Source organism: Rhinolophus hipposideros, assembly GCF_964194185.1.
Source record: "Rhinolophus hipposideros genome assembly, chromosome: 4".
Lineage (NCBI taxonomy): Eukaryota > Metazoa > Chordata > Mammalia > Chiroptera > Rhinolophidae > Rhinolophus > Rhinolophus hipposideros.
Genome location: NC_138050.1, coordinates 65,205,526 through 65,219,398, shown reverse-complemented (window position 1 = coordinate 65,219,398; position 13,873 = coordinate 65,205,526). Strand labels below are relative to the sequence as shown.

Genomic DNA, 13,873 nt, shown 5'->3' with positions numbered 1-13,873 from the left:
GAAGGAGCTGTCAAACACAGAGCTGGAAATAGGTCAGAGGCAGTGCCAATCCGGCAACAGGGACGACAATGAGAGGGACATGTTTCCTCCCGTTTCTGAATACCTGTTCTCTAGGCCAACTCTCCTAAAATGCTTCTGTTTTTTGTGGTTTTTGAATCCCTTTCCTATTTTGAATGGAATGTTTGGAAGACTCAGTGTACTTTCAAAGAGTCTCCTCTCCTTTTTTGTGCTGAGGGCTGAAGGACAGCAGGCGGGATGAGAAGTCTGGTCACTTACTGGACAAGGGTCACACTGGAGGTGATGAGAAGCAATGAACCCATGCAGCCGTATTTGAGCAAACTCTCTTCCCTGCTTTTTACTCTAATCTCGTTAGGACTGCTTTCTCTGACTGAGCTGTGGGGCAAAAAAAGGGTTTTAGATGAAACTGTTCCTTTCTGAGTTAAAAGTAAAACCTGCAGGGCAAAACAGGTACGTAGTGGTGTTGTCCTAAGTTGCCATGCACCCATCTCCATATTTTCTTCAGTGTTCATCTTAGAATAGCATTTGTGAACCAGGGGTCTGAAGCGACAGAAAGAGGTGAGGCTATCTAGGAACCCAGAAAACTAAAGAAGCTGAATTTGGAAGTTAGGGAAACTCAAAAATCAAAGAAAAGGCTGGATCATAAAGAAGAAAATTTTGGTGAGCAGCCACAGTATGACCACTCGCTTGTTATAGTTACAGTATTTTATAAGAATTTATCCTTTTCTTCTTTCTTTATATGACTTTACATGATTACTTACATCCTTTAAGTGAATATTATCAAGGTCACAGCTGCTGTGCACTGTTTCCACCATCCAGCCTTCAGGAGTAATCATATTGAGGGTTAGGAGGGGTGATTCGGGGATATCCGAGAATTCTGCCGCTGGTCTAATGACATTGCTAGCCATGAACTTCAGTTCTGGTTCCAGAACAAAACGGTAAAAGCTATTGATAGAGCATAAAAAACAAACAAACAAAAGAAAAAACATACTGTAATCACATTGAAATTTTTTGTCTTACATATTTTAAAACTGACAATATGACCAGAAAGTCTTTAATTAAAAAGACTAAAAAAAGCACACTATACTGCACAACAGTTACTGCTTGTAAATAAATAGTAGACAATTATTTTTTCTACCATTACATAGTGTAAGACTCTATGTATATATGTGCATCTATATATCTATCTATAAGTGTGCATGTGTGTGTGTATATACACGTGTGTGTGTGTATATATATATATGTATGTATATATACATTTCCGTTGCCTCTGACAGTCCTGAGGACTTGTTTTGTGCCTGTACTTCATGATTGTCCTCTCCTGCGAGATCTTACCCTTCTTTTTTGGCTCTGCCTTCCTGCCGGAGGCAGCATCGGACATGACAGCCAGAATTCTTCTTTTACCCTTCTGTTTTGGAAATGTACATATATGTATATATATATGTATATATGTATATATATATGTATATATATATGTATGTATATATATGTGTGTGTGTATATATATATACATATATACATATATATATACATATATATACATATACACACACACGCATATATATCTCCTTGTTAATTATTTCTTAATGAACATGATTAGAATCCCTTTAACATACTGACTTATGTAGGTTCTAGAAGTTTATGATCTATATTCACTCCCTGATCCTTCTTCATATTTGACTATGGTGTATTTTTCAGCCATTTTGTATCTCTTGGCATCACTAATGATATGAAGAGAAACAACCAGAAAGTAAAATTCAAGCTGAACTTCTGGTATCAATTATAAAAGTTCAATTAAAAACAAACAGGGTCTAAACAGAGCCCACGATTTTAAGTGCTCCCATTTTCTTCTTGCTGCGTCTTTATGAAAAACTTGAGCACATATATTTTAACCAGTGTGGATGCTTTTAGAAATAAAAGCCATTTATTTTTCTCTTCTCAGTTCTCATATACTTGAAGTCATTCTTTTAAATTAAGTAATTCAGGAAATAGTTACATTATCCAAATACTCAGAAACGAAAGTTCCAGTCCGCTTAGTGAAATATCTAATATAAAGTTTGTAGTATCTTAAGAAATCTGAGTGGTTTGGAATGTTTAAAAACACTTCCCACTTGAAGATTCTTGTGAATGGTCATCAGATGAGAAATATAATTGCGAACGTGAAATTTAATTTAGTTCACTTAACAAAACATATTGTAAACAATCTAAAATGTGGCTTTCAAGTAAAAGTCACATTTGTTCCCAACAATAGACAAACAGGACTTGAATGAAGAAAGACAGACACACTTTGCAAATACTATAAAGGAATTTGTAGCTGTCCACGTTGATGGATAATTTGGGGACCTATCTTTTGTTATTATGCGTTCTGAAAGGCAGATGGCTTCTAAATGCATTGTAAATTCAAATTCGTACCATAATAAAACATGTATAAAAAAAAAAAAAAACAGGACTGATTTGAAATCAACTGCTTATTAAGAGACCTGTAGTATTTATATATTTGAGCCTTATCTCCCAATATCACATATAACAAGTATTCTATTATTAATAGTGATTTTCACTATTTTGAGTGCAACTAAGTGTCAGCAATGCTGTAGTTATCACAGGCTGGACGGGAAGGAGCCACTTCCAGGCTCATACGGTTCCTCAAGGGCCACTGGAATGAGGGCTGCTGTTCCTGATTAGCGGCTGGCTGGAGACCACCCTGTTTCTTGCCAGCATAGAAGCCCACAGGGCAAGAGAGAGAATGCCAGCAAGACACAAGTCACAGCCTTTTATAACCTCATTGCAGAGGAGACATCCCAGCACTTCGGTCAGACTCTGTTCATTAGAAGCAAATCACTAGGTGCAGTCCATGTGAAAGGGGAATTTACACAGAGTGGGAATCCCAGCAGGCAGGGATTCTGGCTGCCATGTCCGACGCTGCCTCCAGCAGGAAGGCAGAGCCAAAAAAGAAGGGTAATATCTTGCAGGAGAGGACAGTCATGAAGTACAGGCACAAAACAAGTCCTCAGGACTGTCAGAGGCAGCGGAAATGTCATCAAGCAAAAAGTATTCCGTGGATGATGCAAAAAGCAATCTCTCTGTGATTAAGTAAAAACAATTCAGCAGCAAAGAGGAAGTTTAAGCCAAATGCAGTGGGGGGTACAGTGAATGAGACATGATGAAAAGGGGGTATAACCACTCCTCAAAAAAGCTGAGGTGAGAAAGACGAGAAGAGGAAAAGTCAGGCCTTTAGAGGATGGAAGTTAAGGGAGCAGTTCATTTCTTTTTTTTTTTTTAAATTGAAGAACTCTTCGGGCTGAAAGAAAAAGGCTAATAGAAAAATTAAAGATATGGAATAAAGGGACTATGTGATAAAGCAAGGATCCAGAACAAATGGGAAACCATGGGATCAAAACAGAGAGGGAACTTTACACACATTCTTCCCCTGCCTCATGGGAAGGTTGGGAGGCACAGGAGATAAGAGGCAGCTGAGGGAATTCCTGCCCATAACCTCCATCATCTCTGAGAAGGATGAGACAGAACTTATTCTAAAAGGAAAGGACTGGGAATGAATGTGTCACTAGTTTGCTCAATATGTTACTGAGTAAATGAGACTGTTTAACTCTTAGTTTAAGAACAGTTTAATAGTTTTTGTCCTGTGCGGTATTATTCACCCCTCAAAGCATCTACCTGGTACAATGAGAAGTCAAGTTGTTTCCCTCCTAATGGATTATGCTTAGTTATAGTCAATATTCCCATTCTTTATTACATGTCCAAAACCTTTACAGAGATCCTATGGAGATGATTCGTACTTGAGTGGGTGAGCTCATTCAATTTTCATACTTTTCATTTATCTTCTGTATTTCTTTCTAAATATGAACAAAAGCTTTCATCTTATTTTAGCCACTAACCGAGAACTCTGTTAGCTCCACGAGTACAGAACTTTTACTCAACAGAAGAGTATTAATGAGGAATATTTGCATATAACAATACACATTTTCTGTATCATTGAAAGATTATTCTAAACTAATTACATCTCAAGACCTCTGAATAAGTGATAAAATAATGATCATTTTGATAATTTAGCTCTGAAATATTGAAAGTACAGGTAAACCAAAAATGGTGTAATTCAACCTATTTTCTACTTACATATTTCCAAATAGGTATTCCTAAATCACAGTTTCTATAATACCCATGGATAAACATAAATTCTGCAATTAGATTGAATCAATTTTCCTGGTTAGGTTATTTCAACTTTATATCAATTAAAGTTAATAAATTATGCCTAATCTTCTGATGTACATCAGTTAACGATCTTATGAAGGACAAAAAAAGAAACAACAAAAAAACAGGTCTAGTAATTTTGGTCCTTTTTTCAGTTTAGTATTTGCAAGTATTTCAAAATGAAATTATGTTCACTCACCTCTTTAAAGGGGCTTCTGAAAGTTTACCCCTACAGTTCATGAACAACTTTATCTTCATGTTGATAATCTTTCCAAGTACCTGTGAGAAAAAAATTCCCATATTTGATATTAAATATTAATAGGTAACATTTATTGAGCATTTACTATGGACCAGGCACTGAATTTATATTATCTGATCCTCACAATATCCTTCTTAGATAGCTACTTTTACAGTTGAGACAGAGAGATGTATAATAGTAATTGGCCTAAGACTACACAGTAATTCACAGGAGAGGTTAACATTTGAATCCAAACAGTTGATTTCACTGCCAAAGGGTTATGCTGCCTTCCTTTTGCCTAAGGTGACTTTCTTTCATAGTATAAATTTCCTTAGTATTAAAGAACAAGTAAAATAATTATTAGAACCTTGACCTGAAAATGCAAAATGGTAACCTCATTACAATCGCAAGGGTGCCCTGAGCCTTTGGAATTTCACCTACATTCTAAAAGGTATCGGAAGTTCTTGGCTACATACTGATGAAGTACTCTATTTTCTCTTCATTTCCCTGCAGCACAAGAAGTAGGAGAATTATTAATTTTGATAGTCCCCACCTCTATAGGCAAAACAAGCCAGTGAGGATTTGAAATAGAAAACAAAGGATGAGATAAAGGGAGAAGAAAAAAACATATATGGAACAGAAAGGACGCAGGCTTGAGGAGGAATTAGATTTAAGAGCTTTGAGTTTCAATTCCCGTTTCTATCACTCCTCATATTTGCTACATTGGAGGGCGCTGAGACATGGTTTCTCTCAAGTGTTAAATGAGACTATTTCTTCCTACGCTTTATAAGTATACGTTTTCTTTATAGGAAGAAATAACAAGTTATGTGAAGTACTGAGTTGCTCAGAAATGAAGTATGCTATCTTTACCAATGATGGAAACTGTAATGCAATTCCCTAATTTATAATTCTGTATAATCCCTATTTCTTATTTTTAAATTCTACCTTTACATAAAAGCTTCAGAAGTAAGCAATGCTTTTTTCTGAGTAGACTCTCCTTAGGAATAAGGAATTTGTACACTTAAAAAAAAGTTTGTTTTACAATGAAGAGGTAGTTATACAATAAATAGGTAGAATGGCAAAGGCTTTCCAAAATTATTTGTCCACATTAATACACTTATAATAGATATCTATAATCCCCTCTCCAATATGATTTGGTAGGGCAAACTAATTTCTGAGAGAAATAGCATTTTGAAATTTCAATAGACTACACACCAGTATGACCCAGCTTGATCACTTACATCTTTCATCAGACTTGATATCTAATTACTTTTGCCTGTTTCCAAAAGTGAAGTCAACTGTCAAAGGACAAATAGTTTCCAGTTCTGAGAATTTTTTCAATGTGTCTTTAAAAAAAAAAAATTGAGTAATTTTTTCAAACAGGAGTACACCAAAATTTTGAACATCCCTAGAAAAACTATATAGCCTTCCAATAATTAGCTTGTTCAAATTTAACTACTGAAAGCTGAATTACAACTTGAACCTTTAAATTTTTCAAATGATAAGCCACATAAGGTTCTTTCAGAATCTGCTAGCTGTCTCCTAATATTCATTATCCCTTACTTTCTTAGTGAAAGAATTTTCAGGTTTTTGCAGAGCCTCCACCCTCCCTTGTGACTAGGTGTAGTCAGACGACTGGCTACATTCTGGTAAGATGTGACTGGATGGAATATGTCCGGCTTCAGGGCTGTGCCCTTGTTCTCCCCCTTCCTGCTGGCAGTAACAGAGATGATGTTGGGAGCTTGACAAATGATCTTAGACCATAAGAGACAAGGTGCTTCATGAGGATGGCTGAACAACCAGCCAGGAGGTGGCTGAGTCCCTCATCACTATGGAACCGCCTTAGCAGCTCCAGGCAGCTTATACTTGGACTGTGAGATGAGAGAAATAGAATTCAGTTTTGAGGGTACTGTTACTTTGGCCTTTGTTACAGTGACCAAAACTATTAAATACAACCTTCATATTCCCTCTTCCCTTGGCTTCACCTGTTTGGCTAATGTTACTTATTATACTTTAAACTTCAATTAATTAAGCTTAGGCATCAGCTTCTCCAGAAGCCATTCTTCATACGTGAAGACAGGATGAAGACGGGAAGACCTCTGTATTAGTGAGCTCAGGCTGCCATAACAAAATACCACAGGTTGGGTGGCTTAAACAACAGACATTTATTTATTTTATATCAAAGTGCTAGCCAGTTTGGTTTATGGTGAGGGCTCTCTTCCTGGCCTGTAGGCGGCAGCCATATTGCGGTATGCTCACACGACCTCCTTTTGGTGCACGTGAGAAGAGAAAGAGGTCCCTCTTTCTTGCTTCCTCTCGTTATGAGGTTATCAGTACTATTAGGTTAGGGCCCAACATGTAAGACCTCATTTAACCGTAATTACCTCCTAACGGCCCTATTTCAAAACACAGTCATATTGGGCATTAGGGATCTAACATATAAATTTTGGGTGGGGGCAATAATTAAGTTTAGCAACACCTAACCTTGGAATTGCCACAACAACCTGTGCACAGCTTTATCATTTCATTTTATACATTGAAATATGACAATCTATTTCAAATGTTGTATGGAATACAGAATCAAGATCACATTTATTTAATTATATTTGAAAACAGACTCAAAAACATTAATTATAAATTTCAAATAAGGACTATGATAACTATATATAAAATGTATAACAAAACTATTATCTTACAATCAATAACTGTGCCATCTTCTGTGCTTCTCTTGTCAATGGATCAACAATAGCAATAACATCAAAGAACATATCATTTTCTTGAGGATTTATCTTTATAATGCTAGATAAAGCAGAAAATATGTAAAGTGAAAAATTATCAATTAATGCTAGATAAATTTATAATGCTAGATAAAGCAGAAAATATGTAAAGTGAAAAATTATCAATTAAGTTCATTCAATAATCTAATTAATCGTAGCTATATAAATTGCTATAAATTGCTTTCTGACTCACTGGATTTAAAATATCCTGGTTGTTTACAGAAGAAAATGCAAATTTAAAACTCTGATGTCTATGTTCAATAAATTAGAAAACTCAAGAATTAGAGAAAATGAAAGATTTCAAAAAACTGAAATCTTCATTTTTTTTTTTTTTTAAAATGAAGATTTAAAAAAAATCTTCAAAGGGGAGAGGAAATAGTAGAACAGGGTAAAGGGGGTCAAATACATGTGATGGAAAGAGAACTGACTCTGGGTGGTGAACACACAATGTGATATATAAATGATGTACTACAGAATTGTACACTTGAAACGTACGTAATTTTACTAACCATTGTTACCTCAATAAATTTCATTAAAAAGAAAAGAACAATACTATTATAGTGAAAACTGATCATTTTAAGCCCCTCAAATTCTCATGCATCATATATGTAAAAAATAAAACCAAGATGCTTTTGTGTTAAATGTATTTTCTCAAATTTGAGAATTATAAAATTAACTATTCAGTACTTTTATTAAATTTGGTATTAAACCCCTCCCAACATATTATAACAGATAAGTAAGTTCAGGGAGAAAAAAACCCTAGATTTATCATCCTTCATTTTCACCCCAGTCATACTCTCCACACCCCCTCCTTTCTGTCATTGCCATTTTTTCTTTCATTGATCTAAAAGATGGACTAATCTTTAAAAGAAAATGTGAGGAAATAATTAAAAGCACAGAAAAGGTTAGTGGGAGATACTCAATTCTATATTTAATATAATTAAAAGTTAAAAGTATATATTTAACAAAAAGTACAGAATATTCCAGTTGAATTAGTCTTAACACTGTAATAATGTAGGAAATCAGTTTTTTTTGAGATGTATAAAGCAAATATTTTCAATGCTTACAAAAAGATTACCAAATCAAAATGTACAGCTGTAAAATTATAGGAATGTATATCTTCTTTAGCAAAGAAAGACTATAAACATTTCGATTTTTTGCAGTAAAACAATTTCTTAGCAATTAATTCAATAAAAGCTAATGTAAAATTCACTTCAAATATGGGTCCTCCAAACATAGAGCAATGAAAGACATTTTATTTTATATGCAGTTGGTATGATTTACTAATGTTAAAACAGGAATGGCAGAGTCAGGAAACAGAACCTGTTGGATAATTATTGCTAGAAATAAGGGCTAGAAATCAATGTTTTAAATTAAAGAGACCATCCACAATGGTTAATTCCTTCAGTTATCTTGGTGAAAATTTTACAAATTACTGTCATACTATAGCACCACCCAAAACTGGTCACTTTGTATGCTTTATAAAATCTGCTACTTTAAGTTTTTTCCCTTAGACTACTGACAATTCTGTGAGTTTGTAGGAATCAGAATTCCAATACCCATAAATAAACAGAAAAAAAATGGAGAATTGCAAATCACTGTCACAAAGTCACACCATATCCTTCTCTCTTATAAAATAAAGCGTAGGCTTAAAAGCAGCAGGACACATTGATAGTTGTGAAAGCTAGATAAAGAAAGCAGAGACTAAAATAACAATAGACTATAAAAGATCAAATGTTTCAGACATTTAATGAGGGAGTAAATAGTCCCAAATATATCAAATGTCCTAAGTATTATATAACTTAAAGAAACAGTACAGTAACTAACATTTATAACGATAGTTTTTAATAATCTGTGTTAAATTATTTCAGCACACGGTATTTAAGAAATCAAAAAAGTCTGTAGAAAGAATTCCATTGGATGTGCTTAAAATACATCAAAGTACAGAACCTCAGTTATCTTAAAAAAGAGAGAGAAAACTTCACTCCCAACAGTGCTAGATAATTTCTCTTTAGAAAGTTTTCCCTGAAAATAACATTATACATGTGTGAAGACACCTCAAAAGATACTTTCTAGAGTTAAAGAATGTCTTATCTTCTAATAGTACAAACAAGCAACATAAGATTGCATCTACCATAAATTCAGAAAACTTAAAAGTGTCAGCCATTTTAAGTTTATGTTAAAGTAATTTGTCTCAATTTAGTTTTATAGTAGTGATTAAAAAAGATCATATAATAAAACATGTCTATAGTTACATAATGTCTAATTGATTTTTTCCTCCAATTCTAAATGGTCTTTAATTAAAAACAACAAGCAACGTTCCCTTCTGGGGACACAGATAATTGTATGTAGATTGAACTTGATGAATTTTATTTCAAATTTCAAAAGGAAAGTATAAACAAGTTTACTATTCTAATAGTATTTCTCTGATAGCTGTCTTTAGAAACCTAATTTTAATGAAATAATAAATTTTTAACAAAAAAAATGTTCCATGGATAAAAAACTTATCCAACTGCTTAATTAGCCAAAAATGAACTTCTCTTCTTAACTACGTATCTCATAACTGTTAATATGTTGATGAACACTGAAAATCTGCTCCCACTTCTCCCCCGCCAAGGATGTAGTGTTCTTTACTTACGTGACCAGAGAACAGTTTTTCCCTCAGAATATATATGTCAACATCTCCGAATAGTGTTTCATAGAACACATTTTGGGACATGTCTACATTTTATTAATCAGAATTCTTTAGTATTCTATATGCATTGAGAATTTAGTATTAGTATGCATTGAGAATATGAAGATATAATTATTCATGATTTTACCAAGATACTGCAAAATTTCAAATGATCATGAGCATGAAAGAAGGTTAATACAAATCATACTTGGTATAACTCATTTGAAACTTCATATCCCATATATACCATCCTTTACTTACTAGAATATACAATCAACTGGAATTTCTTTTCCTAATCTTGTAAAATACATTTATTGTCTAAGATAGAACTTTTATTTCTCCTTTAATTTTGCTGTATTATGAATACAAATGGAAACCATAATTGAGTACAAGATGCAGTGACAGAAAAACACAATACTATTACATTCTTACCTATGATTCTCTTTAAGAAATGTGACATCATACCGAGTTTCACCTTTAGGCAAAGAGGAAACAAGGGCATCAACTTTCATAACAAGGTCACTCATGCTAGATAAACAAGATAAACAATGTATGAGTTTTTCAGGAAGAGAAAGGTTCATATTTCATACTACAATTAATGCCCTGACAAAGGGGAATTTAATTTAAAATACCCAATAAACTTTATATAAATGATTTTTCTTCCAAACTTGCCAGTAAGTAGAATTTGTCAATCTAAAGATGACTTGCTTTTAAAATCATACTAATTTTTCTTATCATTGATATAATCTTTAAACATCTGTAAGTAGTGTTCTCAACAGTCTGTAAGAATATGGTGAATCATTCAATTCAATATTTGATGAGTCGAAGCATAGCAAAGAAAGAAAGGCACAACACACAAAAAGTAAATAACAGGATATTTACTTTCAAATAATTTTTAATATAGTTAAGAAGCCCAGATTTTTATGGTTTTAAATTAGTTTGAAAAGTAATTGAGATTTCACAAAATAAATACCTAGATTAAATATAACCAAATTTGAAAATCCATGATAGAGAAAATGTATTATATGTTCAATAATATGCTGGGAAAGTATTGGCTGAACTTTATGGAAGGCTTCCTTAAAAAAAAAGAAAAAAGAGAAAAGATAGGCACTTTCATTTTACAAATAAAGAAATTTAGATTCAGAGTGTTGAGAATCTTGTCAATATATCTCTCTAGATCATGTTTTACTGGAGTACAGGTGCTGAAATGTAGGACTTTGTATTAAAAATATAACAGATTAAAAAGAAATAATAATACCTACCGTATCTTTCACAGATCATTGCATTTAATGGTCATTTAATGAACATATACGTGTATTCAATGAATTAATCAAAATCATAATATCTATTCCTATTCTCTCGCAAAGGTATTTATTTATCAGCCACATAATCACTAATATATAAAACTGTAGGCACAATGTAAGAAATATCTATGGTCAAACATGTTCTCCATGCTTCTTAAACTGGGCTGACTGCTTAAGTCGTACTTATGTACTGAGATGAGCTAAGCGGAAAATGAGAAAAGGAAAACCTTTGAGGTCCCAAACAATCTTTTCTTAAATTTTTTTGCTGAATTTTCAGCTACCCAGGCAATTTTTCTCTCTTTTTGAAAAGTATTTTGAACTGAAGAAGTGAAAGGGCCTAGATACTCAGCACCTACTGCTTGAGGACTGCAGACATCTCTAAGAACAGAATAAGTCATAATTAGAGAAAAAAATTTTACATGCCCCTTGGGATAATGGTTCCAAAGATTCTGTTTTTGGCATTCAGAGTTCTACCTTCCTAGTTATACAACTCTTGGAAAGGATGATAATAATGATGCATACCATTAACATATGTTCAGATTTAACTGAATATGAATTTATTCTAATGACAACACAACTTATTTAGCATTACTTCTGTGCATGTGACAACTTACGACAATTAGAGGGGATGCTTTATAGTTTAATGGTATTGATTTTTGGTGATTATTTTGGTTTGAAATGCAGCTTTAATGTGGTTAAAATAGCTTCCTGAGCCCACATAAAACTATAATTATATGTTTTACCAAACAAGGTTAAAAAAATTAGCTCTGAAATGTTAACATTATATTTATCTATTTCAACAATTACTGAATTATATGCTTTTCAACATATACTAGTCCTAAATTATTTAATTATAAAATTATATATTTTTAAAGTTTTCTTTTATTACACTTGAAAATAACTACGGATATTATCTCTTCACTGAAGAAAAGCCATTACTTTACTACTTTACAAACATAAATTTCTTCTGACATTATTTCCTAAATGATGAATTAAAAAAAATATCATTGCCGAAATGATAAAGTAAGGACATCAGTTTCATCTGGATCAGGATTTTGTATTCAAGAGTAAGAATCAGAACTTCAGTTCGGGAAAGATAACCACCTCCAATACCTAGCCATATGCTTTAAGATACATTGATACAATGAAAGCAAAGAGTGGACAAAGATAAAATAGAAAAATATTAACCAAAACGAAGGTTGATGTGGTTTAACTATCAGACCACATCTGACTTTAAGACAAAATCATTATTAAGAAAGCAGAAATTTGTATAATGATGAAAGGAATAATTCATTAGAAATATAATAATTCTGAATGAGGGTATACATGACAATATATAGCTAAAAATATTTAAAACAAAAATTGACAAGAGTATAAGAATTAAATAATAAATCCACAATCTTAGTGGTAGTGTTTAACAAACTTCTTTCAGTAACTGACAGAAAAAAATTCAGTATTTTGATGATCCGAAAAAAACAATATGTTCAACCTAATAGACATATATAAAATCTTCCACACAATTAGAGAATTTTTAAAAATAGAGCATGAAACAATACAAAAATTAACCTTGTCTTATAAAATTAGGAGAAATAAAAACCAAATAACTGGTGTCCCTAAACCATGTTTTCTGATCACAGTTCAAAACAAACTGGAAATCAATTGGGCCATTTAAAACAATTTAAAACACACTTTATTCATTTATTAATTCCATAAATATTTACTAGGCACCAAATAAGATCTAGGCACAATGCTATGCACAGGAGATAAAAAAAACAATTAAACAGACAAATAATTTGCCTTCATGAATCCAATATTTTATTTCAAAGTATTTAAAAAAACATTTAAAAAGTCACAATAGAGATTTGAAAATATTAGGACTGAATCATAATGAAATATTTATATATCAAAACTTATGTTATATAGCTAACTGTTTAGAGAGAAATTTCAAGCCTGTAATTTAAGGACATGTAAGGAAAAACATGATATTAATAAGCCAGGAATCCAACGTGAGAAGTTTATAAAAGGACAGATTAAAAAGAAATAATAAAGAACTAAAACTGATTAAAAAATAATTGAGAGTCTGCCAGGTCCTAAATCTACATATATGAGAAGACCAGTAAAACAGATATATCCCTCACTAAACTGAGCAAACTGAAATAAGAGGAAGGCAAATATAAATGACATATTTAAAAACTGAAAGTTAAGGAATAAAGCTCTTATAATTCACAAATAACATGAGTTCTAGTATTAGACAAAATGTTACAAAAAATAAGCAGAGTCCAGCAAGGAAGATTAATATAGAAGCTTAATACTGTTCCTGTAATTTAGCAGAAAAAAATTAAAAATGTAATGTAAAATATACCATTTACAAAATAAGCTAAAAGTATAAAGTATTAGGGAAAAAATACAAAAAAAATACGTGTACAGCTACATGGAAAAAAACAAAGAAGCTTCAATGAAGGACCTAAAAGGAACACTAAGTGTGATTGTTTATCTACCAACCTACCTATTCACATATATATACATATATTTAAATTATACCCCATATATCAGTTATATATTATATTGTAAATATGTATTATACATGTACATTTATATAGCTACATGTAAATAATATATGTATATATTTAATGGATGATAATTCCTTAAACTAACC

The 13,873-nt window shown here is 32.5% G+C and overlaps 1 protein-coding gene across 1 annotated transcript in view; it reads right to left on the bottom strand.

The window, feature by feature from the left end:
* Positions 1–13,873, bottom strand: part of UGGT2 (UDP-glucose glycoprotein glucosyltransferase 2) — a 147,788-nt gene that overhangs the window by 37,327 nt on the left and 96,588 nt on the right. Inside the window, exons 24-27 of the mRNA XM_081047050.1 lie at positions 10,346–10,441; positions 7,159–7,261; positions 4,424–4,503; positions 780–963 (exon numbers count right to left, since the gene is read on the bottom strand). Coding sequence (XP_080903176.1) covers positions 780–963; positions 4,424–4,503; positions 7,159–7,261; positions 10,346–10,441 — 463 coding nt within the window. The remainder of the gene's footprint in view (positions 1–779; positions 964–4,423; positions 4,504–7,158; positions 7,262–10,345; positions 10,442–13,873) is intronic.